This window comes from Aricia agestis, chromosome 13, assembly GCF_905147365.1.
Source record: "Aricia agestis chromosome 13, ilAriAges1.1, whole genome shotgun sequence".
NCBI lineage: Eukaryota > Metazoa > Arthropoda > Insecta > Lepidoptera > Lycaenidae > Aricia > Aricia agestis.
This window is the reverse complement of record NC_056418.1, coordinates 4,536,387-4,564,058: the sequence shown is the minus strand read 5'-3', so window position 1 is coordinate 4,564,058 and position 27,672 is coordinate 4,536,387. Positions and strand designations below refer to the sequence as shown.

The 27,672-nt window shown below is 39.1% G+C and overlaps 1 protein-coding gene across 1 annotated transcript; it reads right to left on the bottom strand.

Moving 5' to 3' along the window:
* Positions 1-171: 171 nt before the first annotated feature.
* LOC121733310 (mutS protein homolog 4-like) lies at positions 172-26,858 on the bottom strand. The gene is made up of 19 exons (XM_042123527.1): positions 26,798-26,858; positions 26,419-26,584; positions 25,902-26,050; positions 21,879-21,947; positions 21,083-21,231; positions 18,770-18,960; positions 16,941-17,062; positions 16,281-16,507; positions 15,502-15,696; positions 14,558-14,887; positions 13,665-13,768; positions 7,853-7,955; positions 6,823-6,939; positions 5,642-5,743; positions 4,420-4,533; positions 4,031-4,101; positions 2,450-2,587; positions 1,319-1,517; positions 172-1,062 (listed from the first exon to the last, which is right to left on the bottom strand). The coding sequence occupies exons 2-19, from the start codon at positions 26,520-26,522 to the stop codon at positions 172-174; spliced, it is 3,375 nt and encodes a 1,124-aa protein (XP_041979461.1). The 5' UTR covers positions 26,523-26,584; positions 26,798-26,858.
* Positions 26,859-27,672: the final 814 nt, after the last annotated feature.

The window sequence follows — 27,672 nt, the reverse complement described above, 5'->3', positions numbered from 1 at the left end:
TTAAAAGGCCCATTGACGGCAGTCCTGCATTGAATGGGCCTCACTGATTGGTTCACACTCGGTGCTGCCGGCCGGAAACACCGAGTGGGTAGTATTCTTAAACCATTAAAATATTTTTATATTAATTTTATTATTATACCTTATTGAAATACATACATGCAATAATAATTCTTAATCCCTAAAACCTAACGGTGGAGTCAGCAGGTCAAAGTCTACGTTGGTATCCTGCTGTAATTCACTATTGATTTCCTTTATAGTCTCTTCCATCAATTCTTCATCACTCTGATCAATCGTGTCTTCAATGATTTGAGTCAATGCATCAGCAATATCACTTTCAGTATCACTAATACTATTCTTGTCGAAATCATCTAATTCCTCTATAACATTTCTATTGTTATTATTAATTTCTGGTATTTCTTTTAAATTCACGTCATGGCTTGATTTTTCAAAAATATTACTAGAGCTCTTTTGTGTTGATAGAATTCTACTATTATTATGTATTGTACTTGTGTTTAAATCTTCAGTTAAATATTTTAGATATTGTTCTTTTATGTCCTTAGAATTAGAACTTTCTAGAATTTCATCGGTATCATTATTTAGATTCGTTTCTTTGATTGTTTTATTGTTTTGCATATATTCGTTATAAGATTCATTCATATTATCATTTGGAGGGTTTACATAAGCACGGAGTAAATCTGTAGATGATTTTACAGAGGTATAGTTTTGATTATTATTATCTTCGTTATTAAGTTCTGGTGATAATATTGCAATCACATTGTCTTCTGGAATAATTGGAGTTTTATCACTTTCAGTTGAGACTTCTGGTTTGGCAGAATCTTTGGCAGAATCTTCAGTTTTTTCGAACGTTGTTTTACTTTCCATTATGCTATTCTGCATTTGTATACTTTCTATTATTTGAGGGTTCTGAATCTTGAAATTGTTCAATAAATGTTTTATTGTTTCATCACTATAGTGATTTAGTCTATATTCTTTTTGTATATCAGCGTTTAGCTTGTATAGGACTTCATTGAAGTGTTGTATTGGTGTACGGATTTCTGAAGGCTGAAAATCGAAATAATTTTTAATCATTATTAGTTAGAAATCATCTGCTTTAAAATTAGATAATAGACAAACTAAGATTTTTTAATAAAGATTTATTGTATCAAAAACCTAAGTATAGAAGGTTGACTGTTGACTGTTGTTTAGTTAAATCATCAGCTGTAGGTAGATATACTTGTGATTCAAAATCCAGAGACAATGTATTCATTACCAATAACGTAACAATGCATTGTTCTATTTTAATTTAAAACAAACCAACCGTTTTATTAGCTTCAATAAGCTCAGCCAATTCCTTAGCTAAATCTACAGTGTGTTTGGGTAAGTTAGTTTTAGCAGCTAGAGATAGTCCGTAGTTCTTGACTGTAGTGACTCCTGCTTCCAACTTATGTTCGTATATTAATTTCTTATCGACTCCATCGCTAGTTATTACCTCTTCTTCTCTCACTGAAGTGTGGCGACTGCAAGAACATTAACCCTTTACAAAATCATCTACACTTTACGTACAGATGTTAAAGTTATACAATGTTTTATCGTTGTCTGATCCATTAACCCATCAATCCCCAAACGGCAGCCGGCTGCTGCATAACAATTGAAAATATAATATTGTGTCTAACCCACGATGGAGGTGTTAAAAAACTCGCTTGATTGACAAGCACAAAACATATTTGACGACCTCTGTGGCTCAGTGGTGAGCTCGTTGGTAGCTCAAGCCGGGGATCGCGGGTTCGAATCCCGCCGACGGAACAAAAAGTTTTGAAAGTTCCTGGGTCATGGATGTGTATTGAATATGTGTATGATATAATAAAAATCTTAAATATATGTATAGTATAAAAGTATTAAATGTTGTCTGGTACCTGTAACACGAGTCCTTCAGGTACTTACCACGGGCCAGACTGACGTGGTGTGAAGCGTCCATAGATATTATTATTATATTAATATGGGTCATGGAAGAAGGATGGGATAAATGGAAGTAAAGCAAAAAAGGAAAAAGCGAAAGCGGCTATTTATTTCACAGAACAATAAACGCAATTATTATAAAATACATATTTCACGACCTCTGTGGCTCAGTTGGTTGAGTGTGTGGCAGCTCAAGCCGGGGGTCGCGGGTTTGAATCCCGCCGACGGAACAAAAAGTTTTCAATGTTCCCGGGTCTGGATGTGTATTAAATATGTGTATGATATAATAAAAATCTTAAATATAATATGTAAGTATAGTATAAAAGTATTAAATATATTTCCGTTGTCTGGTACCACGGAGCTAACTTAGAACGAGTATTAGCTCCGTGTCTGGTACCTGTAACACAAGTCCTTCAGGTACTTAGCACGGGGCCAGACTGACGTGGTATGAAGCGTCCGTAGATATTATTATTATTATATTTTATTAGCTTACTTGACTACATTGCAATACAGATCCTGCAGTCTAGTGAGATAGAGGAAGTGCGTGGTGAAGAAAGTGAAGGCATTGCTGAGTATCAGCTCCTCGCAGATCGCCCATGCGATACTCGTGCCTTCTTCTATGCTTGTGCCTCTGGAAAATATTTCAAGTGAAAATTTATTTGACAGCTTAGTGAACTTTGTTTGGGATTACAAAATCTTAAAGTCGCGTCAGGACATGGGACCTGATCTAAAATTCGTAAGACTGAGAGAGAAACTCGGCGTAAAGCATAAAGTTAATATACCAGGTATATTAACTTTATGGCGTAAAGGTGGGTACGGACTACTGACTGACCAACGTTATGAGGTGTAATGTAACTTATTACACAGTGAGCATTCGTGCAGTAGCAGTATCGGCGTTAGGCGACCACCCAGGGCGCCGGATAAAAAGGGTTGCCGAACGCAAACAAAAGGGGCACCGCCTTTTTTTAGCACTACCCTGGACGCCGAAGAAATCTCGCCCAGGGCGCTGGCAGTCCTAGAACCGTTCCTGTGCAGTAGTACCCGTAACGTACGACGCAATGACGGCATGAATGCTCGCAGCAGTGGAATGAGTTACATTACCCCTCGTAACGTTCGTCAGTACCCACCTTTAGAGAGTAATTTTAACATCCCTTTGACGTAGCACTAAAAAATTCGCATCGCTACTTCATTTCTTCACTCGCCTGCGATAATTTTTTTATCTCGCTTGTATACGTACCTTTGCAAACTCAATAGCAATATAATATGTGCGAAAATAGCAAGGTATCATAGCTTATTGCCGAACTTATAGACGTGGGAGAGCCATGCTATAGACGTGGGAGAGCCATGCTTCGGCACGAATGGGCCGGCTCGACCGGAGAAATACCACGTCCTTACAGAAAACCGGCGTGAAACAGCGCTTCCGCTGTGTTTCGCCGAGTGAGTGACTTCACCGGAGGCCCAATCCCCTACCCTTTTCCTTTCCCTACCCTCCCCTATTTCATTCAGTCCCCTCCCCTATTCCCTTCCGTACCCTCCCCTATTCCCTTCCCTACCCTCCCCTATTACCCCTTAAAAGGCTGGCAACGCACCTGCAGCTCGGGCGACGGAAGTTGCTTTCCATCAGGTGACCCGTTTGCTCGTTTGCCCCCTTATTTCATAAAAAAAGGACTATAAGAGATTTAACGATTACTTAACTATAATCGAATGAAAATATTCACATAAACTATAATTATCTTTTATGATCCATACTAATATTATAAATGCGAAAGTGTGTCTGTCTGTCTGTGTGCCTATTAATTCTGTCTGGTTGTCTGTCTGTCTGTTACCTTTTCACACCCAAACCGCTGAACCAATTTTGCTGAGTACTGAGAATATACTTTGTGTCCTGACTCCTGATAGCTTTATCAGGACTGAAAGTATCTCAGTACCCAGCAAAATTGGTTGCGATGCATCCTCTCTACCTAGATAGGATGCTTTTTATCCCGGAAAAATGTACGGTTCCCGCGCGATAAACTAATTTTGGCGCGACGAAGATGCGGGCGTCATGTAGTTTATAATATTGTCAGCAACTTACCTACACAGTTCGTCTATTATAACAAGACTGGACGACGTAAGACCTTTTAGTATGTGCTGCATTTCTTTCATCTGTAAAACACGGAATTCTAAACTTTTTTTTTAATTTGATAGATAATATAAATAATAAAACATCGATCGCCAATAACCAAATTTGGCAAAGTCTGCATAGAACATTAATTGACAATTGCAGATATAATAACTTCGGTTTTAAAACTTCATTGTATAGTTAAGAACCATCGCAAACAGGGCGACTTGTCGTTGCGTCTAGTCGCCGCGTCAGACACGGCGTTGTCGTTTGCATCTAGCCTCTTGTCGTCGCGTCTAGTCGCCGAGCTGTCGCTGACGCGTGTCGCCTAGTGTGCACCTACACAAAAACTTGAAACATACCTCTATTACATAAGTAGAGGCGTTAAACTCGACGCTATCATTGAAACCGATCCTCGAGAATATTCTGTCGCAGAGACGAAACACCGCGTTCGTAGCCGGGACGAAACAGCCGAGCTGTAAGAAGCTTAAGATTTCAACACTTCAAATATAGCATCCCGTATTTGACACAAAAACTCGACTTCATGCAAGAAAAATTGCAGAATTTTTATAGTACTTCGATTATGGCCCTGACATATTGTCAGGAAAATAAAATTCTCCTTTTGGAAGTCGGTTAAATTCAAATAATGTATAGCTTGTCGTAGACTAGCTACGTATATCCATACTAATATTATAAATGCAAAAGTGTGTCTGTCTGTCTGTCCGTCCGTCCGTCTGTCTGTCTGTCTGTCTGTTACCTCTTCACGCTCAAACCGCTGAACCGATTTTGCTGAAATTTGGCATGGAGATACTTTGAGTCCCGGGAAAGGACAAAGGATAGTTTTCATCCCGAAAAAATGTACGGTTCCCGCGCGATAAACGAATTTTGGCGCAACGGAGTTGCGGGCGTCATCTAGTTATACTATAGTTCGTGCAATCCACGAAGACGCGCCCCAACAATTTTTGGGTGAGCATCTTTCCCTTTGACCGTAACTCTCTTTCTTAATTGGTATATTTATTGTAGTATGCGTGTGCACTCATAGGAAATTAGTATGTACCGATAGCACTCAAACATTGGCGAAAGCTTGCAAACATAATAGGCACAATAGACATTAATAGGTATACTATAAACGATTAGGAGGTATAGTGGCGCGCGTCTTCGTGGATAATTGCACGGACTATACAAGCCTATTGCTACGCCGCGCGTCTACGTAAAATCGTAGACGCCTACGAGCGTAGATGGGCTACGCATTTTCTACAATATTCTCTACTATTTTTGTGCAGTTTTATACCTATGTATTTAGTTGTTGATTGTATAATGGATAATAAAACAATTAACATTTATTTATGTTTTCTACATTAAGATTGTTTGCGGTGCCGAATTAACCAATCACCATGCTCGAAATCTTCGCTCCGCTTCAATGGAACAGCACAATTGGTCAATTCGGGCACCGCTAAGCTCCTCTCCGCCCCGCTCCGCGTCAGTGGAGATGCACCCAAACACCTACTTTAACACTGTTAAACTTTGAATGACGTTATTAAGTAATGTTTGGTATCGAGAAGTAGTAATGAAGCAATAACTTACTTGAGCCATTATCTGTTGTATTGCAACTTGCTTGATATAAATACTTTTTCCGCCCATGTTAGGTCCAGTTATTATTGTAAAGTTATATTCTGGGCTGGCAAACTAAAAAAACAAAGTAAAAAAACTTTTGTAGTGTATATAATATTTCAATTAGTTATATTATAGCTGCAGACTCTAGAGCAGCTATCCCCAACCCGCGGCCCGCCGGGACTTAATCTGTGGCCTGATTGACTGAGTGACTTAATTAGTGTGTGTAAATTTATTTAGAAATTCACGCCCAACCGCAAAATAATGTATAGTCGTCGTGAAAGTCGTCGATTTTTTTCCACTTTTAAACCGTTAATATTGAAGAACGTTATTTTTCCACCCTATTTTTTTTGTTGCGACCATGATCAAAACACGTGTGTGGCCCGTATGAAAAAAAGGTTGGGGACCACTGCTCTTTACTATAACAGGTCTACAGAGTGTATGTATGGGAATAGACATTTATATGAACGTACTTTTAATTTTCTTTGTTCTTTACTCTACATGGTGAATAAGTAGATCATAATAATCAGTCTTAATAGTGTAGATTGCTTGATCCATCAATCGCTATAATGACCCAGTAAGGAATTTTTACACGCTTTTTTTAGCTTGGGCTGTATGTATGTAACGGAATCTTTGAGCAAGATTTTTACCTATATCTAGTAGTCTAAATAATTCGAAACTTTGCATACACGGTATTAAGAGCCAATGATATCTAATGCAATAATTTGTTATTAAAATTCTTGAAAAAAAAAAGTGATTTTTATTGTTTATTAAACTATCATAAAATATGTTTTTTTTTTATGAAATAAGGGGGCAAACGAGCAAACGGGTCACCTGATGGAAATCAACTTCCGTCGCCCATGGACACTCGCAGCATCAGAAGAGCTGCAGGTGCGTTGCCGGCCTTCTAAGGGGTAATAGGGGAGGGTAGGGAAGGGATAGGGGAGGGTACGGGAGGAAATAGGGGAGGGTAGGGAAAGGAAACGGGTAGGGGATTGGGCCTCCGGTAAACTCACTTACTCGGCGAAACACAGCGAGAGCGCTGTTTCACGCCGGTTTTCTGTGAGGACGTGGTATCTCTCCGGTCGAGCCGGCCCATTCGTGCCGAAGCATGGCTCTCCCACGTCAAAAATGTATAGGGAATTCTTACTCACAATATCGTTAGGCACAGGCAGAACCTGGCTATTGTAGTCCAGCAACGGGTGCACACTGTTCCGCACCTCCATGTAGTCGCCGAACTCCGGACGGATGTATGAGCCGGCTGAACTGGCCTTGTGAAATGGAGTAAAGTGTTTTACCTAACTGAGTTTAAAGCAGTTATATTTGACGTATGTGTAAAATGGATTACAATTTTTCACATCATTGTAATTTGTATCCGAAGGAATTGTTTTTTGTGTGTATGTATGTTTATTTGCCGTGCTGTAAACTCTAAATGCCTTTGCAGTCTAGAGTTAAACGTAATAAGCTTGAGGAGTTTAAATATTATGGATCTATCCATCTGTGGATAATGGATCGGTATAACTTCGATCTTCCTTGGGAGAAAATTTTACATTAATGTAACCCAGTACTAATATCTATTCACAAACTTCTAGTTACATGAGTATAATTTCGTTAAGATCACATCACACATATCAACTCGGAAAGGAATCGTCACCGTATCGCCTTTCGCCTCGCCGTCAACCAGGCGTCAACCTAACGTGCACGTATTACCAAAGCGTATCAGTTGCGCCTGTACATTGAACGGCTCGAGGCGATACGGTGCCGATCCCTTTCCGAGTTGATATGTGTGCTGTGACCTTTAATCACCTAACTTAATTTGGGTTATCAGCGCAATACTATAGCACTCGGCACTATAGTCTATACTAATGCGCATTTACAAAATATAATTTATACGTCTTATTATTTTAGATGTTCAAAACATTCAATTTGTAGTCTCATAAAGCATTAAGTTGGGGAAACCAACTGCAAATGTGGATAATTACTCAATCTTAAGCACTCTGTTATGGGCAACTTAGGTTTTTCGTTTAATAATACTAGGACTGTCAATAATATGATTTTCTGTGCTATGAATACTCTTACGAATGAATGATTTGAGTGTACCTATACTATACACATACCTATACTACATATATACTTATACATAGTACATACTTATACTACATAATATAAAGGTAACAAACTAACTTGCGCCAACGCTAACAGAATGTCCAACTCGGCAACATCTTCGCACAGCTTGTAAAGGCTCGGCATAAAAGGCCGTAGTTCTTTCAGGAGCGCTTCGATGATTCTACAGATAAATTGAAAAAAAAAAAATCGTTATAGTTTTTGAGTTCACATTTTAATAAATTACTTGCTGTCCCGGTGAACTTCGTGTCACTTTAAAAACCTTCCCTGGACTTCTACGAATATTTTAAGACTAAAATTAGTCCAATCAGCCGTTTTCGAGTTTTAGCGTTACTAACACATTTGAGAATCCATTTTTATATATATAGATCTTTATATAAAGGGCTTTTGCTATACATAACATGGCATGCCTGATAACATTTTAAACTTTCGCGTTGCATTATAATGAAACTTTTTAATCGGGCCGTGGGGACCCAGTCCCCTCGTGACCACGGCCGTTGCAACACGGCCGAAACGTCGAGAAAAAGTATGTACTCGTAGTAGCATTACTACTTAAATAAGTCGCGTTAAGTCCCGATTAAAAAGTTTCATGGCATGCCTGTCCCATCGTAACATGAGCTAACAAAGTTATAGCTACAACAGTGTGTTTGATAAAACGTAGTTAATTCGGAAAAAGAGGCCGGGTGAAAACTGAACAATTGAAACCCGGCTAACTATAACAGTTCTTATGACTTGTCTTCAACCCCTAGACCCTAACTTTCCAGTTTGATATGTGCTAACTGCTAGTATAAACAACTAGTAAAATATTATTTACTAGATGACGCCCGCAACTCCGTTGCGCCAAAACTCGGTTATCGCGCGGGGACCGTACATTTTTTCGGAACAAAAAGTATCCTACCTTTTCCGGGACTGAAAGTATCTCCATGCCAAATTTCACCAAAATCGGTTCAGCGCTTTTGGCGTGAAGAGGTAACAGACAGACAGACAGACAGACACACTTTCGCATTTATAATATTAGTATGGATTTTAGAAACAAAATTACATGTTACTCAATTTTTGTATTTCGTTGAGAGACTCCTTTGTTTGGTGATCTATATATATCTATCCTGACCGATTTCGGCCACAGCGACTTTGGGTCTACGGCTATTGCAAGCGTCGTTCGTGTGCTCGCAGGTGACTGACGTAACCGATTTTTGCACTAAACGTGCGAGAACATTGAGCGCAAGTCAGTACCCCTCCTTCATAATGATAGTGTATGGCTACAGGTGGTCGAGCCTTGAGCGCGTCGCGTTTAGCATCTAGCTCGGCCACACGCACTTTCTCATACTCTGACACCTTAGTGCTCACGGTCCGCTTCCATAGTGATCGGCCCGCAGCCATTGTCTCCCATTGTGACGGATCTAAGTCACACTTCTTCATGTGGCGCATGAGCACGTCTTTGTACCGCAGTAATTGGCCGCCTTGTTTTCGCTTGCCATTACTAAGTTCAGAATAAAAGACGCGCTTGGCCACAGCAGTGTTAGGCATCCGAGAGACATGGCCGCACCACTTCAATTGCCGTTTCATTAGATATGCCTCTATACCGCTGACATTAGCTCGTCGTAGAACTTCCGTGTTTCGAACACGTTGGGACCAATGGATGTTCATAATGTCGCGTAGGCATCTTAGATGGAATTTATCTAATGTGCGAATATGCTTGCGGTATAGGACCCACGTTTCAGATGCATACAGCAGATTGGGTAGAACGACTGCCATGTATACAGCCACCTTCGTAGTGAGCTTTATGTCGTGTGAGCGGAACACCTTGAGACGAAGCTTGCCAAAAGCTGCTGCAGCTGCTCCAATTCTGCTGTTGACCTCGTCATCAAGGAGGCACTTAGATGATATAGTGCTGCCTAGATATTTGAACTTGTCCACAATTTTAAGTGAGTCGTTACCGAGTTTGATGTCGAGCGAAGGTCTACGCAGTGTATCCAGAGCCATTACCTCGGTTTTCTTTACACTGATTTTTAGGCCAAATCTTCGACATGACTCATTGAGACTCTCCATAAGTCTTTGTAGACCCTCCGAGGATTCCGCCACAAAACACAAATCGTCTGCATACATCATCTCGGTGATGATCATGTGAGACACTTTGGTGTGAGCTTTAAGCCTGGCTAGGTTGAAGACTCCGCCGCCGTCGATACGATATCGAATACGAATTCCCTCGGATAAAGTCTGCAGGGCCTCCCGAACTACTACTGCAAAGTACAAAGCGAACAGAGTTGGTGCGAGCACGCAGCCTTGCTTAACGCCGCAGCTCACCGGAAAGAACTCTGATTCCTCGCCGTGTACATTGACACAACAACGCATACCATCATGCAGGAGTCGGATCATTCTAACAAACTTATCTGTGCATCCGAGTTTCGATAGTACCACCCATAAAGCTTCTCGAGGCACACTATCAAAGGCTTTTTCTAAGTCAACGAAACATAGTAAAAGTGGTTGACCTTGTTCTCGGCTTTTCTCTTGAAGTTGGCGGATAGAGAAAATAGCCTCACATGTGCCCCGATTAGGCCGGAAGCCATACTGGGTCTCGGGCAAGATGTTTTCAGACAAGGATATCAAGCGGTTTAGTAGGATTCGAGCAAAAACCTTCCCCGGGGCAGTTAACAGGGAAATACCTCTATAAGAATTGCATTCAGCTCTGTCACCTTTGTTCTTGTAAAGTGGGCAAATACAAGAGACTTTAAAGTCATCGGGAACACGTTCTTCAGTCCATAGTTGAGCGAAAAGTTTGAAAATGACTTGATGCAATTCTGAGCCACCATACTTCAACAATTCTCCGGGTACATGTTCAACGCCGACCGCTTTGTTGTTCTTTTGTTGCTGTACAGCAACGACGACCTCCTGCAGAGTCAGCGGGCTATCTAACTCATTACTCGTGGGCAATGCAGACATTGAGCTGATGTGGGCGAGGTCTGCAGCTCGGTCAATATTGAGCAAGTTGTTAAAGTGCTCTCCCCAACGATTAAGAACATCTTGCTTGTTGGTCAGCAGCTCTGTGCCGTCGAGTGATTTAAGGGGCACACTAATACGGCTAGCAGTACCAACAAGTTTACGGACCTCATCATAAAAAGCTCCCAGTTGGTTACTGTCAACAAGCCACTGCATGCGTTGGGCCTTATTTTTCCACCACTTGTCTTTTATTTCCCTTACGTGCCTGCGCAACTCCGCACCACTTTCTTTAACTTTCTCCGATCGGTTGTTATTGAGTTGCTGACGTAACAGAGAACGATGCTTCTGAAAAGCCCTGCACAAAATTTCGTCATTGTCATCAAACCAATCTTCGTACACATTGGATTTGATACCCAATGTTTCCGATGCAGCGACGACTATATTGGACGAGAGCGTTTGCCAGTTGGCAATAGTATCACCGTTCTCAAGGTCCAGCAATCGAAGAGTATCACCAATTTGCTGATTGTAAGACTCACGCACACTTGGGTTCTGCATTTTTCCAATGTCTAGGCATTTAGGCTTTATACGTTGGGATCTACGAGGAGGGTGTAGGCGAAGCCTCAGTTTGGCGATGACGAGTCTGTGATCAGTAGAGCAGATCGCATTTGCATCCCGCATAACACGCGTAATATGCACTTGGGAAATATCACGTTGTCGGACAATTACATAGTCAATCAGGTGCCAGTGTTTCGACCTCGGATGCATCCATGTGGTCTTATACTTTGCCGGGAGTCTGAACATGGTATTGGTTATAGCAAGCTGGAATTGGGCGCAAAGCGTAAGTAAAAGTTGCCCATTGCTATTCATGTTCCCGACACCATGTCTTCCCAAGACCTTAGGCCAAGCTTCAAAGTCACGTCCGACTCTCGCATTAAAGTCGCCCATCAAAAGTACCTGTTCTCTATGTGGAATCCTAGAGAGGGTGCGCGTGACTTCCTCATAGAACTTGTCCTTGATGTCCTCATCCTTGTCCATGGTTGGCGCATATACGCTGATGACATTAAGATGTTTGTCATTGGCCAGGTGTAAACGTAACGTGGTAACGCGGTCCGAGATGTGAATTGGACATTCCTCCAGTTTGCGTACAATGTTGTTTTTGATCGCGAATCCAACACCAGACCTTCTAGGCTCTGACGACGGAGTTCCTTTCCAGAAGAAAGTATACCCGCCGAGGCGCTCAACTCTCTCCCCCTCGTCAGCCAGGCGTGTTTCACTGAGAGCAGCGATATCCACGCCGTAGCGTCGAAGTTCTCGGGACACGAGAGCAGTTTTACGAGGAGGGCACAGATTGTCTTCGCGGTCAAGAAGCGTACGCACGTTCCACGCAGCAAAAGTCATGTCATAAATTTTTGAGATGTTATGTCCTTTCTTATGTGGCTTTCGACCGCGTAAAAGGTGATGCAGAGACAGCCGCGGCTACCACCTCCGAATATATTGGGGCTAAGCCTTTTTTAGGACACCTTTTCTAGTCCCCTCCCCGGATTGGGGAAAGCAGGGCCTCCCTGAATAGAGCTGCTTTGTCACTTAGGGTGCTGCCGAATCACACTGTCAGCCCCATGCAATGCGAAGCGACCACTCTCCCTCAGCCGCCAGCGTGCAGACCTCAGACAAGGCCTGGTTGCATCAGACACAGACCTCTCTACCTCTGCCCATCGCCGCCGGACTTTATATCTAATCGGAAAACCATGTCCATAGCCAAGTCATTTGCGCAGGAGATATTATAGTGCACGATACAATAAAAATGTCAGTGTTCGCGCTACCACAGGTGCACTCTTGCCCCTGCCACTCTGAGTCCAATGGAACGGGGAACCGCTACAATTGGAGAGAAGTAGGGACGTGAACGTTAGCGAGACCCCTAACGTTAATATAAGCTGCTACATTAGTAGATCTTGTGACTGGCCAGGATCGCCAGTCGGTGTTGGTGGGGGGCTTCCACCTTATTAGGTAGTTGGGAGGTGAATGGGGCATAGGATACTACTGTCACAGGAGAAGGGTCATGACAGCAGTAGCTAGAGCAGTTCGGGGTCGCATACCCGTAGTGACTCCTACAGTACCGGACAGATGGCTGAAGGAAGCACCCTCTGAACTAACTAACCTTCCCTGGACTTCTACGAATATTTTAAGACTAAAATTAGTCCAATCAGCCGTTTTCGAGTTTTAGCGTTACTAACACATTTGAGAATCCATTTTTATATATATAGATCTTTATATAAAGGGCTTTTGCTATACATAACATGGCATGCCTGATAACATTTTAAACTTTCGCGTTGCATTATAATGAAACTTTTTAATCGGGCCGTGGGGACCCAGTCCCCTCGTGACCACGGCCGTTGCAACACGGCCGAAACGTCGAGAAAAAGTATGTACTCGTAGTAGCATTACTACTTAAATAAGTCGCGTTAAGTCCCGATTAAAAAGTTTCATGGCATGCCTGTCCCATCGTAACATGAGCTAACAAAGTTATAGCTACAACAGTGTGTTTGATAAAACGTAGTTAATTCGGAAAAAGAGGCCGGGTGAAAACTGAACAATTGAAACCCGGCTAACTATAACAGTTCTTATGACTTGTCTTCAACCCCTAGACCCTAACTTTCCAGTTTGATATGTGCTAACTGCTAGTATAAACAACTAGTAAAATATTATTTACTAGATGACGCCCGCAACTCCGTTGCGCCAAAACTCGGTTATCGCGCGGGGACCGTACATTTTTTCGGAACAAAAAGTATCCTACCTTTTCCGGGACTGAAAGTATCTCCATGCCAAATTTCACCAAAATCGGTTCAGCGCTTTTGGCGTGAAGAGGTAACAGACAGACAGACAGACAGACACACTTTCGCATTTATAATATTAGTATGGATTTTAGAAACAAAATTACATGTTACTCAATTTTTGTATTTCGTTGAGAGACTCCTTTGTTTGGTGATCTAGCACTACTAGATCTTCCGTCGTCATTGTCACACTCGCTCCAGTGAAAACTACCTAAAATGAAAACCTATTCTTCACTGTATTTCTGTGCAAGCACATTTAAGAACACATGACAGTCAGTGCTTAAACTAAAGTATCGTTTCGATATTTCAGTGTCGAAGGAAATTTATGAAACTATGTAAGTAGTTTCATAAATTGCCTTTTAAGGGTCAATTTATAATAGAGCAGAGTCGGAGCGCAGCGAAGCGAATTCTCAAAAACTGTACACAGAAAATTCAACCTTAACTCCAGAATGTAACGCACACATTACTTCTGCGAGATTAAAAATCGTTGGCCGGCGCGCCTTTTAAAATTTTCAGATGTAACGTGTGCACTAACGCTTTGGAATGAAGGTTGGATTTGCTGTGTTTAGTTTTGATACTTCGCTTCGATGCGCTTCGACTCTGCGCTAATATAAATTGACCCTTAGTTAGACACCGCAGTTTGTTCCAGCTTTTACTTGCGGTACGAAATGATCTGCCTACCTAGCATACGCCAACGAGATATCTCACTCTCGAGATGATTAAATTTTGACATTATGAGACGAGTAGTTACTCGTCTCATAATGTCAAAATCTCGACATTATCTCGACCAAACTCTATAAAAATGTGTTATTTCGATGATAGGTCTACGCGATATCAAATGTTTGTCATGCTAGGGTGAATAGAGATGAAGAGACAAACCATCAAACACCGAGAAAACATGTAGAGTGAGATATCTCGTTGGCGTATGCTAGGTAGGCAGATGGGTTACCGAGGGCGGCTGTTTTTTAAAAAGATAATTAAGATAACTATTTTATTATACCTGGATAAATATAGGAGGTAAATCTTCAACATTAAAATGGCGTCGCATTTTAGGTGCAACCGGCAATATAATATGGAAACCTTTCATAGCATTCTGGTTCAGTCGGAGTGGTAGATCGTAAGTCTCACTCAGTTGTTCCACAATCTTTTGTATATCATCTATCAGCTCGGAATACGTTCTTCTAGCAACGTCTAGAAGACCGTTTATTTCGGGCTTTATAGCGAAGCAGCGTTGAAGACTGCCCATGGTGCCTTTTTCTGGATGTGCGTCTTCTTGTATGACGTTACGAATTCTGTCTACTATTTCTTTGTAGTGGGGGTTTTCTAGGTCCTTTTGATGGGGTAAAAAATAACTTAGTATTTTTAAGATTATTAGTTGAATAAGTACCTTGATACAATAAACGAGTCGTATATTATCACTGACCAAGTTGCAGAAAAACAAAATCTTGTGCTCGATTTATGCGGGTGACTAAAGCCGCACGATTTACGCTGCACGGCGAAAATCGACCGTCTATATGGCAATTCGACTACGCCGCATGCGGCTAAAGTCGCAAGCCCCAAAGTCGAGAGGCCAATAGCCGCATGCGGCTGGTGACAAAAATCGACCGTGCAAATGCTCAGTCGCAAGCGATTGCTTGCTGCGAATAAATACTACTGTCGACTGGTGACTTGCCGGGTGACTAAAATCGACCCGTTAGTCACCCGTGTAAATCGACCATAAGCCCATATTACTAACATGAGAATATTTAATTTGATTATTACTTTAGCTATTGTACGTCTGCCTAATATTTTCGGCCTGTTTCTCATTTGCCCAATGGGTGATTTTGGGTTATGAGAACTTTCGTGTCTGTCGCTTTGTATGAAATAAGCAGCAACAAAAATACCCGATAAGCTATTCTATTTATTCGTCACTGATTAGGCGATTTTGGAGGCTGCATTCCTTACCATTTTAATTTTCCTCAGCTTCCCACTTTCAACAGCCTTTAGAGCATCTAGGAGTTTAGGTACCAACTCCATAGTGGTCTTCAACAGAAGAGTCTGATGTAACTGCGCTTCGCCGTACTTATCGGCGTTCTGATGTGGAGTCTCGATACAGAGGAGGAGAATTTTGTCTATATCCATTAGTTTTCGAAGCACATCCTATAAGTTTTGAAATGTATGAACGAATATTCATACAATTATAAAATTCCTTAAACGAGACTTAGGGCCTGTCACCACTTTCTGATAAAATGCCTAATAGGCTATTCACAACTTTTTTGACAGATTCTCCATACTTGATCTGTCAAGTTAATTGGTGGATAGCCTTATATGGAAGTGGTGAAACAGGCCCTAAATACAACGTCTCGTTGAATAAACTTAGAGTACCTATTATAGCCTTGTCAGTACAATCAAAGGAAGTAATCGAGACAAATGTTTAAATATTTTCTTTCGGCTTTCTCTAGCCGAAACCAAACCACGAGGAGAATTACAATATTTCATACACATTTTGAAACTTAATATTTTCTATTATGTGTTTTATAGGAATATACTTTTGTTTTGTTTTGTTCATCTTTACAACAGCAATGTTATCTTATCTCTATAAAGCCTACTTTGTACACTAGAGCTTACTATCTAGTATCTACCTTATCATCTTAGAATTCCAAGTTTTTCGCTCACTACTACTAAATTACATATTGATTATTTCCATCACGATAATCAAGTCATTTGACACCAATAGTTAGTACCTGCAAATCAACAATCAATCCCGTATCATTTTCAATCAGCTCCTGCACCGCATCTAGTCGAGCTTCTATGAGGTCTTTCTTGCAGGATGGCTGCAGTATCGCTGCACGGAGCGCCCTTATGCCACCTATGGTGTATGTTGGGCCTAACACCCCTAGAAGACAGCAGGTATGACCCGCTGACGCTATCAGTGGCTGCACTAGTTCTAATTGGGTTGCTGTTCCTACATCTAAAAATGATTTAAAATTGATTCGTAGATAAGCATCTAAATGCTTACCATCTGGCAGACCTACGTGATTTAGTCGGCTTATGTCAATGTTAGTCGTGAATTCGTGACCTATGGGTTGGGCTTGATATAACACGACCAAATTATGTAGATACAGGTACAACATTATTCTAAGAATGGCCATAAACGATAAAATAAAGGTTGCAACAGCTGATGATTCGTCCGAGTAAAAATTAGTTTCAAGAATCATGTTTTACGTCTGCAGCTGCTTATTATGATGCTATTACTTGTCAGAATATTATTATTCAGTATAACTTTTAAAAATCATTTCCTAACTATTTAAGGAATCATGTTATTATGTTTAATTAATAGAACCCATACCTACATACATAAAACATCTTAGATTCAAAATAAAATAATGATGTGGTTATCATACCGATAGTCATAGTATTCTCGGAAGAGTGGTATTCTATTTTCAATGATTCCCGAGCGAACACAACGCACTGAATATATTCTACGTATTTCAATACCGCCGCTGCTGCTGTTAGGGCGTAGAACCTAGGAAATGAAGATAATTTTCATGGACGTAAAATGTACGGTTCCTACGAGCGGAACCCCTTCATGTCTGATGGTATAGGTTAGTGCTTCCCAAACTGTGCGTCGCGACACTATCCCAGGGGCGTCGCATGTCAACACAACCAAATCGAGTGAGCGCCGCGCGCATTATTTTTTTAATTTCGCGCGCGATTTATGTCAATCATACATCCTGGGATTCCCGGGCAGTCTAAATCCCCGGTTTCAGAAGCTACGCTCAGAAAAGCAAGCGCAGCCTTCACATTAGCCAGCCTTGCTGGCTTTAATATCTTTAAGAAATCTCTTTTAACCGATTCGTGGTCACTGCCGCGCCCAGCGCGTCATTTAAAAAGATTCAGTGAGGCCGATGACGCACCAGGCGCGGCATACAAGGATTGTTAAAAAAACACGTTAAAACTAATTGATTATACTGTAATTACAATTTCTTCGTCTAAATGTGCATAAAACACAACCAGTGGCCAATGCCGCACGTGGGGCGTCATCGTTTAGCAGGGCCGATTACGCTTATGGCGTGTCATCGAACAAACTGCTTGGCCTGTGGTAAGAATTCGTGAAAATGAAGGTGGCAACGAATCGGTTAATTTTTATGCTTATGTTTTGATTTGGTCATTATTTCCTAATAAAAATATAAATATCCAAATAGTGTTACATAATTATATATTATGATAACCTATGTAGGCTGGTTCTAAAATTAGAAAGTATTTTTGGGGGCTGGGTTGAGGCCTGAGGGGCGTCGTTACGAAATGGCAAAGTCTCAAGGGCGTCACAGTACAAATAAGTTTGGGAAGCCCTGGTATAGGTATTAAAAAAGCTTTAGCTCTATTAACAAAATAATAGAAGAGAGGGTTAAGCAAACTTATACCACAATAGACATTACTTTAGTTCTGTCTACTCTGCTACCATCGATAAAATTGATTCACAGGAAGATGGCAGACCTAAGTACGTTATTTGGTTGCGTTAAGAGTCCGGGTGCCATCGAAATTATCATTGTAATCGTTTATATTTTTGGTAATTGTGTGTAAATATTTTGCAGTGAATCTTTGTACAGAAATCTAGGTAATAACCATCTTAAGCTGAATATAATAACTCAATAATTTTTTTTGTGAAATAAGGGGGCAAATGAGCAAACGGGTCACCTGATGGAAAGCAACTTCCGTCGCCCATGAACACTCGCAGCATGAGAAGAGCTGCAGGTGCGTTGCCGGCCTTTTAAGAGGGAATAGGGTAATAGGGGAGGGTAGGGATGGGAAGGAAATAGGGGAGGGTAGGGAATAGGGTAGAGGATTGGGCCTCCGGTAAACTCACTCACTCGGCGAAACACAGCGCTAGCGCTGTTTCACGCCGGTTTTCTGTGAGAACGTGGTATTTCTCCGGTCGAGCCGGTCCATTCGTGCCGAAGCATGGCTCTCCCACGTATAAAATATGGTAAATATTCTCGTATGGGAAATGATCTTGGTATTAAACGTAATACCAAGATCATTTCCCATACGAGAATATTTACCATAATATATGTATGAGAATTTCGATGGCACCCGGACTCATAAGTCACGACAATTCCAGGCGAGGCTTGACATGACACAACCAAATTACGTAGGTCCTTCGACTGCCTAGATGTATTAAAAATTCTTTAATAGTACCTACAGTAATACTACAAAATTCAGAAGTACTAACTTGTGTATAACCTGATGGTACACCGCGCTGTATTGCGGTATACACAAACTCTGTATGTTCTGTCGACCAGCTGTGTCGTTGAAGTGTCTCCTCTGTACCGCAGTCAGTGTGACTTGAGGGAACTGCTCTTTGATCAGCTTGTATAGCTGATTGGGTTGAACGCCCTCGCAGAATGTGTGGGGGACTATAATCTGGATGTAGATTGAGTCTTATTAAGGTGCGTCCATATTAGACATACAGTGTGACTGTGGCATTTTAGAAGGATGTATTTATATACTATAGTGTAGTGTTATCTATACTTATAATAAAATCGTAGAGGTAAAATTTTTGTACATTGAAAATAAACTTGAAAAAACGAGTCAGGGGCATAGTAGAAGAGTAATAGAACACATTTTAACTGTTTTTGAAATTTTTGTTTCTCTGTCTGTTTGTCTGTTTGTACAGGCTAATCTCTAAATCCGCTAGACCAATTTCAATTAAATTTGGCATGATGATACCTTACATCCCTGGTCAACATCTTAGATACTTTTTTTAACCGACTTTAAAAAAAGGAGGAGTTAATGTTTACTTTGCTGTTTGTGGTCAGATTTTCAAAATTCTTTTTTTGTTGTATAGATTGCCCGAATTTGATACCATGTTTACAATAAAATCGGCCAAGTGCGAGTCGGACTTGCGCAGGAAGGGTTCCGTACCGTTATAGAGAAAAAATAGGCCAAAAGTTGTGTTTTTGTATGGGAGCCCCCCTTAAATTTTAATTATATTCTAATTTTATTATTAATTATTAAAGTACAAATATAATTAAAGATTCTGTGAAAATTTCAAGTGCCTGCCTGTTGTCATTATTGATATCGAACAAAAAAGGCCAAAAAAATCATGTTTGTTGTATCGGAGCACCTCTTAAATATTGATTTTATTTTGTTTTCAGTGTTTGTTGTTATAGCGGAAACAGATATACATAATCAGAAAAAAAATCAGAACTCTAGCTATAACGGTTCTTGAGATACAGCCTGGAGACAGACAGACGGACAGACAACGAAGTCTTAGTAATAGGGTCCCGTTTTTACCCTTTGGGTACGGAACCCTAAAAACGGTGACTTGATAAATAATGGAATTGAAGAAACTCCTCGAAATTTACAACGACAACCAAAGTGATTACCAATTCTAGCAAAGGTCGATCTTTAAAACTTTTCCTAATATTCGTAAACGATTATCCAAACCCTGGATGGATATTGACCACTGCGTATCTCAATTCGTTACCGGCCATGGAAATTTTAAAGTCAAACTTTACAGATCTAAATTACTATCATCGAATATGTACGACCGAAGGCAGTATGTTTGAATAAACCTCTCATCATGTTCTCTGGGAGAGTTTTTTCTGCCAAGACGAAAGAACTACAATCATCTACAATGTAAATCAACCTACAGTGTAAATCTCATGTCGCATACGATATCCAAATAAAATAGTCGTAGATGGGTGTTCAATTTTCTAAATCTCGATTTTAATAACATACATTCACGCGGACGAAGTTGCGGGCAACAGCTAGTAACTAATAAATTATATGCTACTAGTCATTACATACAATTTGCGACCGATACTCGTAGAGACCATAGGTCTGGTCATTAACGGCCATTGCCAATATTTGATCTATCTCTGGTTTTGCCCTACTAGAGATAGGAATAGCTCACAATTGACATAAATTATGTCTCTAATGTCTAATGTGAGTTATTCCTATCTCTAGTAGGGCAAAACCAGAGATAGATCAAATATTGGGAATGGCCGTAAGTCATGTCAGTTCTCTTGCGAATCTGGACGCATCCTACAAGTAGAACTTGAGAATGTTCAATTCCAAAGAAAAAAAAGTAAATAAGTTTATCACTATTGCAATAGTTGTAGCATATCGTGATATTATTAGTACTGTGGCACAGTATAGCAATATTAGTCCCTATGTCATATTGCTATACTGTGACTGTGGTCTGTGACCTTTTGATTATGAGGTATTTTCCCGACTTACGCTACCTTGGTTCTTCCCCTTGACGGTAAACTGATAAGTGATAAGTAACATTATGTCTGCGGGATAGGCAGACGTAACTAAAACCACAGAATAGATAATAGTTGCTAAAACGTTAATATTATTGTGAGCTGTTTGTTGGATAAGGCTTATTATTATAAAAGCGAGGACTGACGTCGATCCTACAGCCTACTTTATGCTTACACAACTTTGTATTTGAGAGCTGGGTTCACACACACATAAACAAAGTAGTTTACTTACACAAGGATATCATACCTACCCTTTCTGCTGCACCTAGACTTACCTCAACTGGATGGAACAGGTTGATCTTGGTGAGAGTGTGCGTGTAGAGCAGGGTGTCACTGAACTGGCATAACACGAGGTGTGGGTGACGCAGATCTACTGCCGCCATGCCTATCTCGCCCCGCGCCATGCCACGACCTTCTGATATGGCTGGTAATGAGGAGGTATCACGATCAGAAAGACCAAACCAGCCCAATGATTCAAAATTGACGTTTTCGTGAGAGTTCGCGTTGTTTATAGGGCTAGGCGCGGCGGCCGGCGCAAGTTAGCTTGCATGAAAGTACTAGTCAAATCCGAGTCAAATTGCTCTGACACAATTAGTGGGACCTAACCATACTGACTGTATTTTCGTAATTCTAATCTTCATTCCAATATCAAATTCGAACGGTTTGATAATGAAACAGCCGATTGGAGGAAGGTATTGGAATTTTGGAAACTAGAATTGTATGAACTATGGGGCTACAAAAACATCATTGTTTCAAGTTACAAAAGCCAGCGAAGCAATACCATGCATTAAGATTACTAGCTATTTGACCGAGCTTTGCTCGGTATTCGATAAAACACGAATAACATGACATTTTCTAAAAATGATTCCTAGCTAGATCGATTTATCGCCCCCGAAACCCCCTATATACTAAATTTCATGAAAATCGTTGGAACCGATTCCGAGATTCCAATTATATATATACAAGAATTGCTCGTTTAAAGATATAAGATAAGATTTTAGCAATTCAAACGAAATAGATTCTAAGCCTCGAAGAATCGTCAAGAATAAAAAATAATTAGGATTTAGGTACCTAAAATAACGCTTGCTTCTATGACCGAAGTGCTAGTAGACCGTAGGGATCGGGAATTGCTGTGGCCACCTGCAAAAATATTACTAAAGTCCAAATTCCGGCAAATCGAGGCAAAAAACTTAATATTATAAAATCAAGTATGATATTCTGTGGGTAGTTCTGTGGCTCTCGTCATTTAGATGCAATATATTAACTACTTGCATAATAGTGGTAACTGGTACCTAATCAGTGGAATCAGTGAGTGTAGAGTGTAGAGTTACAGCTGTGGTTAGGATTTGCAGTATTATAAGTTGCAATATTCTTTTGTTAAAAAAAAAAAAAAAAAAAAAAAAAAAAAAAAAAAAAGTGTCCATGGCGTGATGGACCACAATTAATTAAAATTCATAATATTATTTCAATTATCCTTGGTGCGAAAAATCTAAATAATAAAATAACAAAAAAAGGATATGGACGAACAGTCTATAGACGGCCCCAATTTTATAAAAAAAAAAAAAAAAAAAAAAAATATTCTTTTGTTTTTGACATAATGCATCTTTCTAATATCCAGAGGACATTATCTTTTTTACGTTTTACAATAAAATATATTAGATCTTTTTCTCCCATACTTTCCTAAGTCGTTTACCGGTATGCAGCATTGGTTACAGGTAGGGCGGAAGTAAAAAAAATATCATAATTTATTGATTTTCTTGGGTTTTCCATTGCCCCACAATGCCCCCCCCCCCCAGCTACGGCCGTGCCGGTATGCCGTACGATGCAATATTAAATATTATTATTTATAAAACTCACACTATTAGAACCGGTGTAAAAACAGCGTTGTTCTATTTAATTCTTGAATTACTTGAATATAATCTATATGACTTATTTAAATTGTATAAATTGCACAGGGTATCGGGCCGCAGCGGTTCGCAATATTGCGAGGTGGATTTGCGTTCCTGCGATCTAGAGTGTCATCAGTGTGGCTGCTACGGTAAATGGAAAAATTTAATTGGCAAGACTACACGGTTCTTGCATCTATAATATAGTATTATGCTCCTCATTTCTTGTGGAATTGGAGTGTTCTACGGCTTCTTTTCCGGAGAAAACGCTACGACTGAAGATAATTTATTTCGAGTGTGTTATAGCAATCGGACTGGCAGAACACAATTTTTAGAATCTGTCAATGTGCTGCGCTCCGCTCCGACACGCTGCGGCTTGGCGTAGTGTCCTCGAACCTGTGAGTCATGCAAGCCATTTATCTAATAAACTGCTATCTGTCACGTTTCATAACATTTAACACCTCAGTTAGTGGCGAAGGGCCGCTCTTATCGCGGTTTCGCGGTGTTGCTATCGCAGGGTGACTAATGTCTAATTGTGTGATGCTCAGAGAGAGATAGAGAGATTGAAAGAGTGGGAGGAGGGTTACCTATAATTACCTTGTAAATACGTCTTTGCCTACAATATTTGAGTGACGAAACGCAAAGGAATATAAAATAGGGTAAAATAAGACGTATACTTAGTAGTTTTACGCCCGTCTTACCGTGGCCATAGTAAAATTCGAAAGAATAGAAACACCGACAGAAATGTCAGAGAAAAATTGACAGATTTACATTGCTGATCTGTCACTTTGTCTATTATCCTTGAAAGTAACCCCTTTCGTGGTGGTGCTCAGGCTACTTTGACTCTCTGTCCCATTCTGAATAATTCTTTAACAATTCGTATGTGTATTTAAGAAGGCGACTAATCCAAAATCGTTGATTTTATAAATCATTTTTGTACTTGATAATAAACCCCGAATTGTTTAATTTTCATTTTTTTTTAAAGACGGAAAATTGTTTATGACTAGAAAACATGGATTGCAATAATGTTAATTTACTAAGCATAACCAACGTATGTGTGACAGTTGCGTTGTTTATGTCTAGGAAATGCACAATTGTGATGCTTAAGCTTAGCAAAGATAAGGGAATTACTTACATTTAAGTTGCACATACGTTCAATATGACTAGCAAAGAATGGTATGATCAGCTCACATGCATTTATTTTTTTTTGTAACCGAACAAAAAAGAAAACAACTTTAAATATAATATGCATTTGCATGCATTTTGTAATGCCAGTGCATTAAAAATATTTTTAAATATTATGGTGTGGTCTTAATTTTTACCTGTACGATGTATACCTAAGAACTGTTTCTTAAAAAATAAAAGACAAAAACTAAGTGGTCGTATTAAGTGGCAGTAACGAAGTGCCCTATGCCTGTTAAGGAGCTCTCTGGCGTTTTATAATTTGTTTCCATTATCCCTATATTTTTTACTTAGGAATCTACATACTTTGAACTTTAATCTTTTTCTCTGTCACATGAGGTGGAGGAACTATTCACAAAAATTGAAGAATTTTGAATACTTACCTAAGATTACTGTTTTGTAAGCGTGTAATTACCACACGTAGTATCGACTAGAAGAATGTTATTTTTGTTAAAAATAAACCTAATCATTTACAATTATATTTTTATTTCAAAATCATCTCTTGTATAATGGAAACAGTGTCCATATCATACTACCGCCAGACGGGCATAGGGCATATAATTACCACTTACATAGAATAATGATTTTTCCCAAAATGAATTGTTTAGTAAAACATGTTTTGCTTCATACGAAAGATGCAAATATTGGTAATCAAAAAAAGGTTTTATGAATTAAAAAAAAGACAAAGATCACTATATAAAACTCCAATTACCTACCTAAGTGGTTGATAAATCGTACTATTTATTTATTTATTTATTTCGATTCACCAACAGAATATCATCTCACACATTCAATAAAATACAAACAACAGTACTATGTCTGATTAAGGGCTAATTTATTAGTTGTACTTACTTTATCACCACAGAAATGGATATATGTAGTCATTTCACAATTATTTTCATGGCAATTCTTAACCTAATAAAAGTTCTACTAAAAAATAAATAAAATATACTTAATACTTACTATTACTCAAAGAAAACCTGATCTCAATTATTTTAGTCATATTTTAGTACAACTTTTATTAGGTTAAGAATTGAAAAATGATTGTGATAAACTAAGTACAACTAAGAAATTAAGCAATAATGTACCGGTTCATGGATTGCTATGCATCTATTTAAAGTAGTTTTCTTTTATGTCCGGTTACAAAAAAAAAATAAATGCATGTGAGCTGATCTTATCATTCTTTGCTAGTCATATTGAACGTACAGTTCGATAAGGCTTTAAATGAATATGTCAATGATGTCAATGGGCGCTGCTGGTAAAGGAGAACTCTCAAAAATGACGTTTTTGTATGATAGCAGTGTTAGTTCCTTTTCTCGCAACGTTCATTTAAAGCCTTGTCAAACTGTATGTGCAACTTAAATGTAAGTAATTCCCTTATCTTTGCTAAACATAAGCATCACAATTGTGCATTTCCTAGACATAAACAACGCAACTGTCACACATGCGTTGATTATGCTTATTTCATACATCGAAATTCTAAGTAAAATAGTCATAAAAAACGCATGTATGCTTATGATGTATATTACTAGTAATAAGTTTGGAAAATATCACATACGCTGTTTATGACTAACAATAAAATGAAAACTATAGAAGATATTTAAAAACGAGTGATTGATCCTGGTAGATCTTGTTTCAGCGATTCCGAATATACTAATAACTCAATTTCGTAAAAAATGACGTTTGCGTTGTTTATGCTTAGGACGGCAGACTACTTGTCTTTATCAATTCATTCTAACATATTGCTGTCTCTTTTCCATAGTTTTGCCATGACGTGTTCCTGTGCGAAGGAAACGAGTACCTAGAGATAAGTCAATGTACTATAAGAGAAGTTGATTCCTAATAGTCAGATTGGGGACCTATGTAGTTTGGTCGCGTTACGTCAAACCCAGCCGAAAGACATTTAACATTGAATTGACATGATCCGACCAAATGACGTTGGTATGTTAACTGCCCAGGAATCAATTTCCTCGATGATACATCTTTCTACGTGCTCTGCGACGGGGTTAGACTACTATAACATTACCTCGACTACTGCTGCTAATATATCGTAAAGCTGTTGGCCTGTTCTTTGGCGTGCTGAACCCATCCACAATGTCTGAATCGTTCGCCAATACTCTAGGTCTGGCGCCGCTCCACGAGGAGTCTTGTCTAGAGCTTGAGTTATTCAATGTTCTATTAAAAATAAACAGAAGAAGTGTGAAATATTAGGAGGTGTAAATAGTTAGCCGTTCCATAGCAGTTATCTATTTACATTCTAAGATGAAGTTACGAGAACTTTTCAGCGGGTACCCAATCAATAACGCTATTGAAAAGATAAGCTCTTGTAAAATAAAAAGAAGAACCTCAGCTCATAAACTGGGTACAAATTACGTGATATATGCAACTAGATTTGGCGTTATAAGTAGGTACCTACTATTGTTGATGTTCTTTTAGATTTTTTATTTAACTTCTTTGGAGTAATATTAACATTATACTTAATACTAATAGTAATATTAGTTAGTACCTAATAAATATTTTTTTCTAAGACAACATGTAATTACTTGCGCTTAACCGGAGGCGGTCCGGATGGTGGTCCCATAGAGGATTTTCGTGATTTTGAACTAGATCTCTCGGCGCTAAAGTCATATCTGGGGCCCTTGTTCATTGACCGAAACACATTGAAAACGTTACCAGGTTTTGCTGACAGTACTGAGGTACTCCGAACGCCTGAAAATAGTGGACATTTAAACCTACAGGTACAATTTTATTGTATTAGTTTAATAAATATTCTTATGAAGTGATCGATAGAGTTAAAGAGATAACTACTGGTTTGCATTTGATGCTATATGATTATAAGAATTAACTTGGTCCAGGTTACTTTTGCGTGTAACAAGTAGGTAATAGATATTCAGTAATCACTAATAGTGGTATGTTTAATACCTTTGGTAGTATCCTTGTGAATTAATTCAAATTTATTTTTCCAGCCGGTTTTTATGACTTGTTCTCGATGAACAACGTTCATTTTCTAATATTTGAATAATTTATTTTTCGTATTAAAAACTTACCACTGTGGGACTTTGGGACTAAATAAGAGAGAAAGATATTTTCAAATTTAAATTCAAAGAATTTTAGAACAATACGTTTTTAAACGAATAATTTTATTCGTGTTTTTGTATAGTCCGTCAAGAAAGTCATGACAGGCGGGAAAATTTTCTAAACGTAATCACGCTTTTTGGTGTATTTTTTCTTTGTATTTTCACAGAGAATGCTTATTACATTTTAAATATTGTCACTTTGCACATTTTTATCTCGAATTAATAAAGTTCTCATATTTTTTATTTCATTTAAAAAATTTCCCGCCTGTCATGACTTTCTTGACAGACTATAATATCTAAACTACATCTAAGTAGGCACTAGGTGCCTAGACCTACAATAAGATTGAAAAATATCACGTATTGCGTAATATTATTGTCCGTCTAGGATTGATTTTGAACATCGCGCGCATGTTCTAGGATTGATTTTGAACATCGCCCAGTCAAGTAATTAGACATATTTTGAGATTTTATAAATTCGCACCAAGCTGAAAATCGGTAAAATTGTTTAGAACAGGATAAAAAATTAAATTTTAAAGTTCAGAAGAACAGGATAAATAATTCCCTTGTGTGGAAAAAAAATACCCAAACTACGATTACAACTTTAACAACTTTTTGAATCGTTATAATATTATGTAGGTATTTCAAAAACGGTGGCTCGTAGGAAAAAAATATTGCTACATTTTTTGTAGATAATTAAAAATTGATTAAAAATGTTTATGA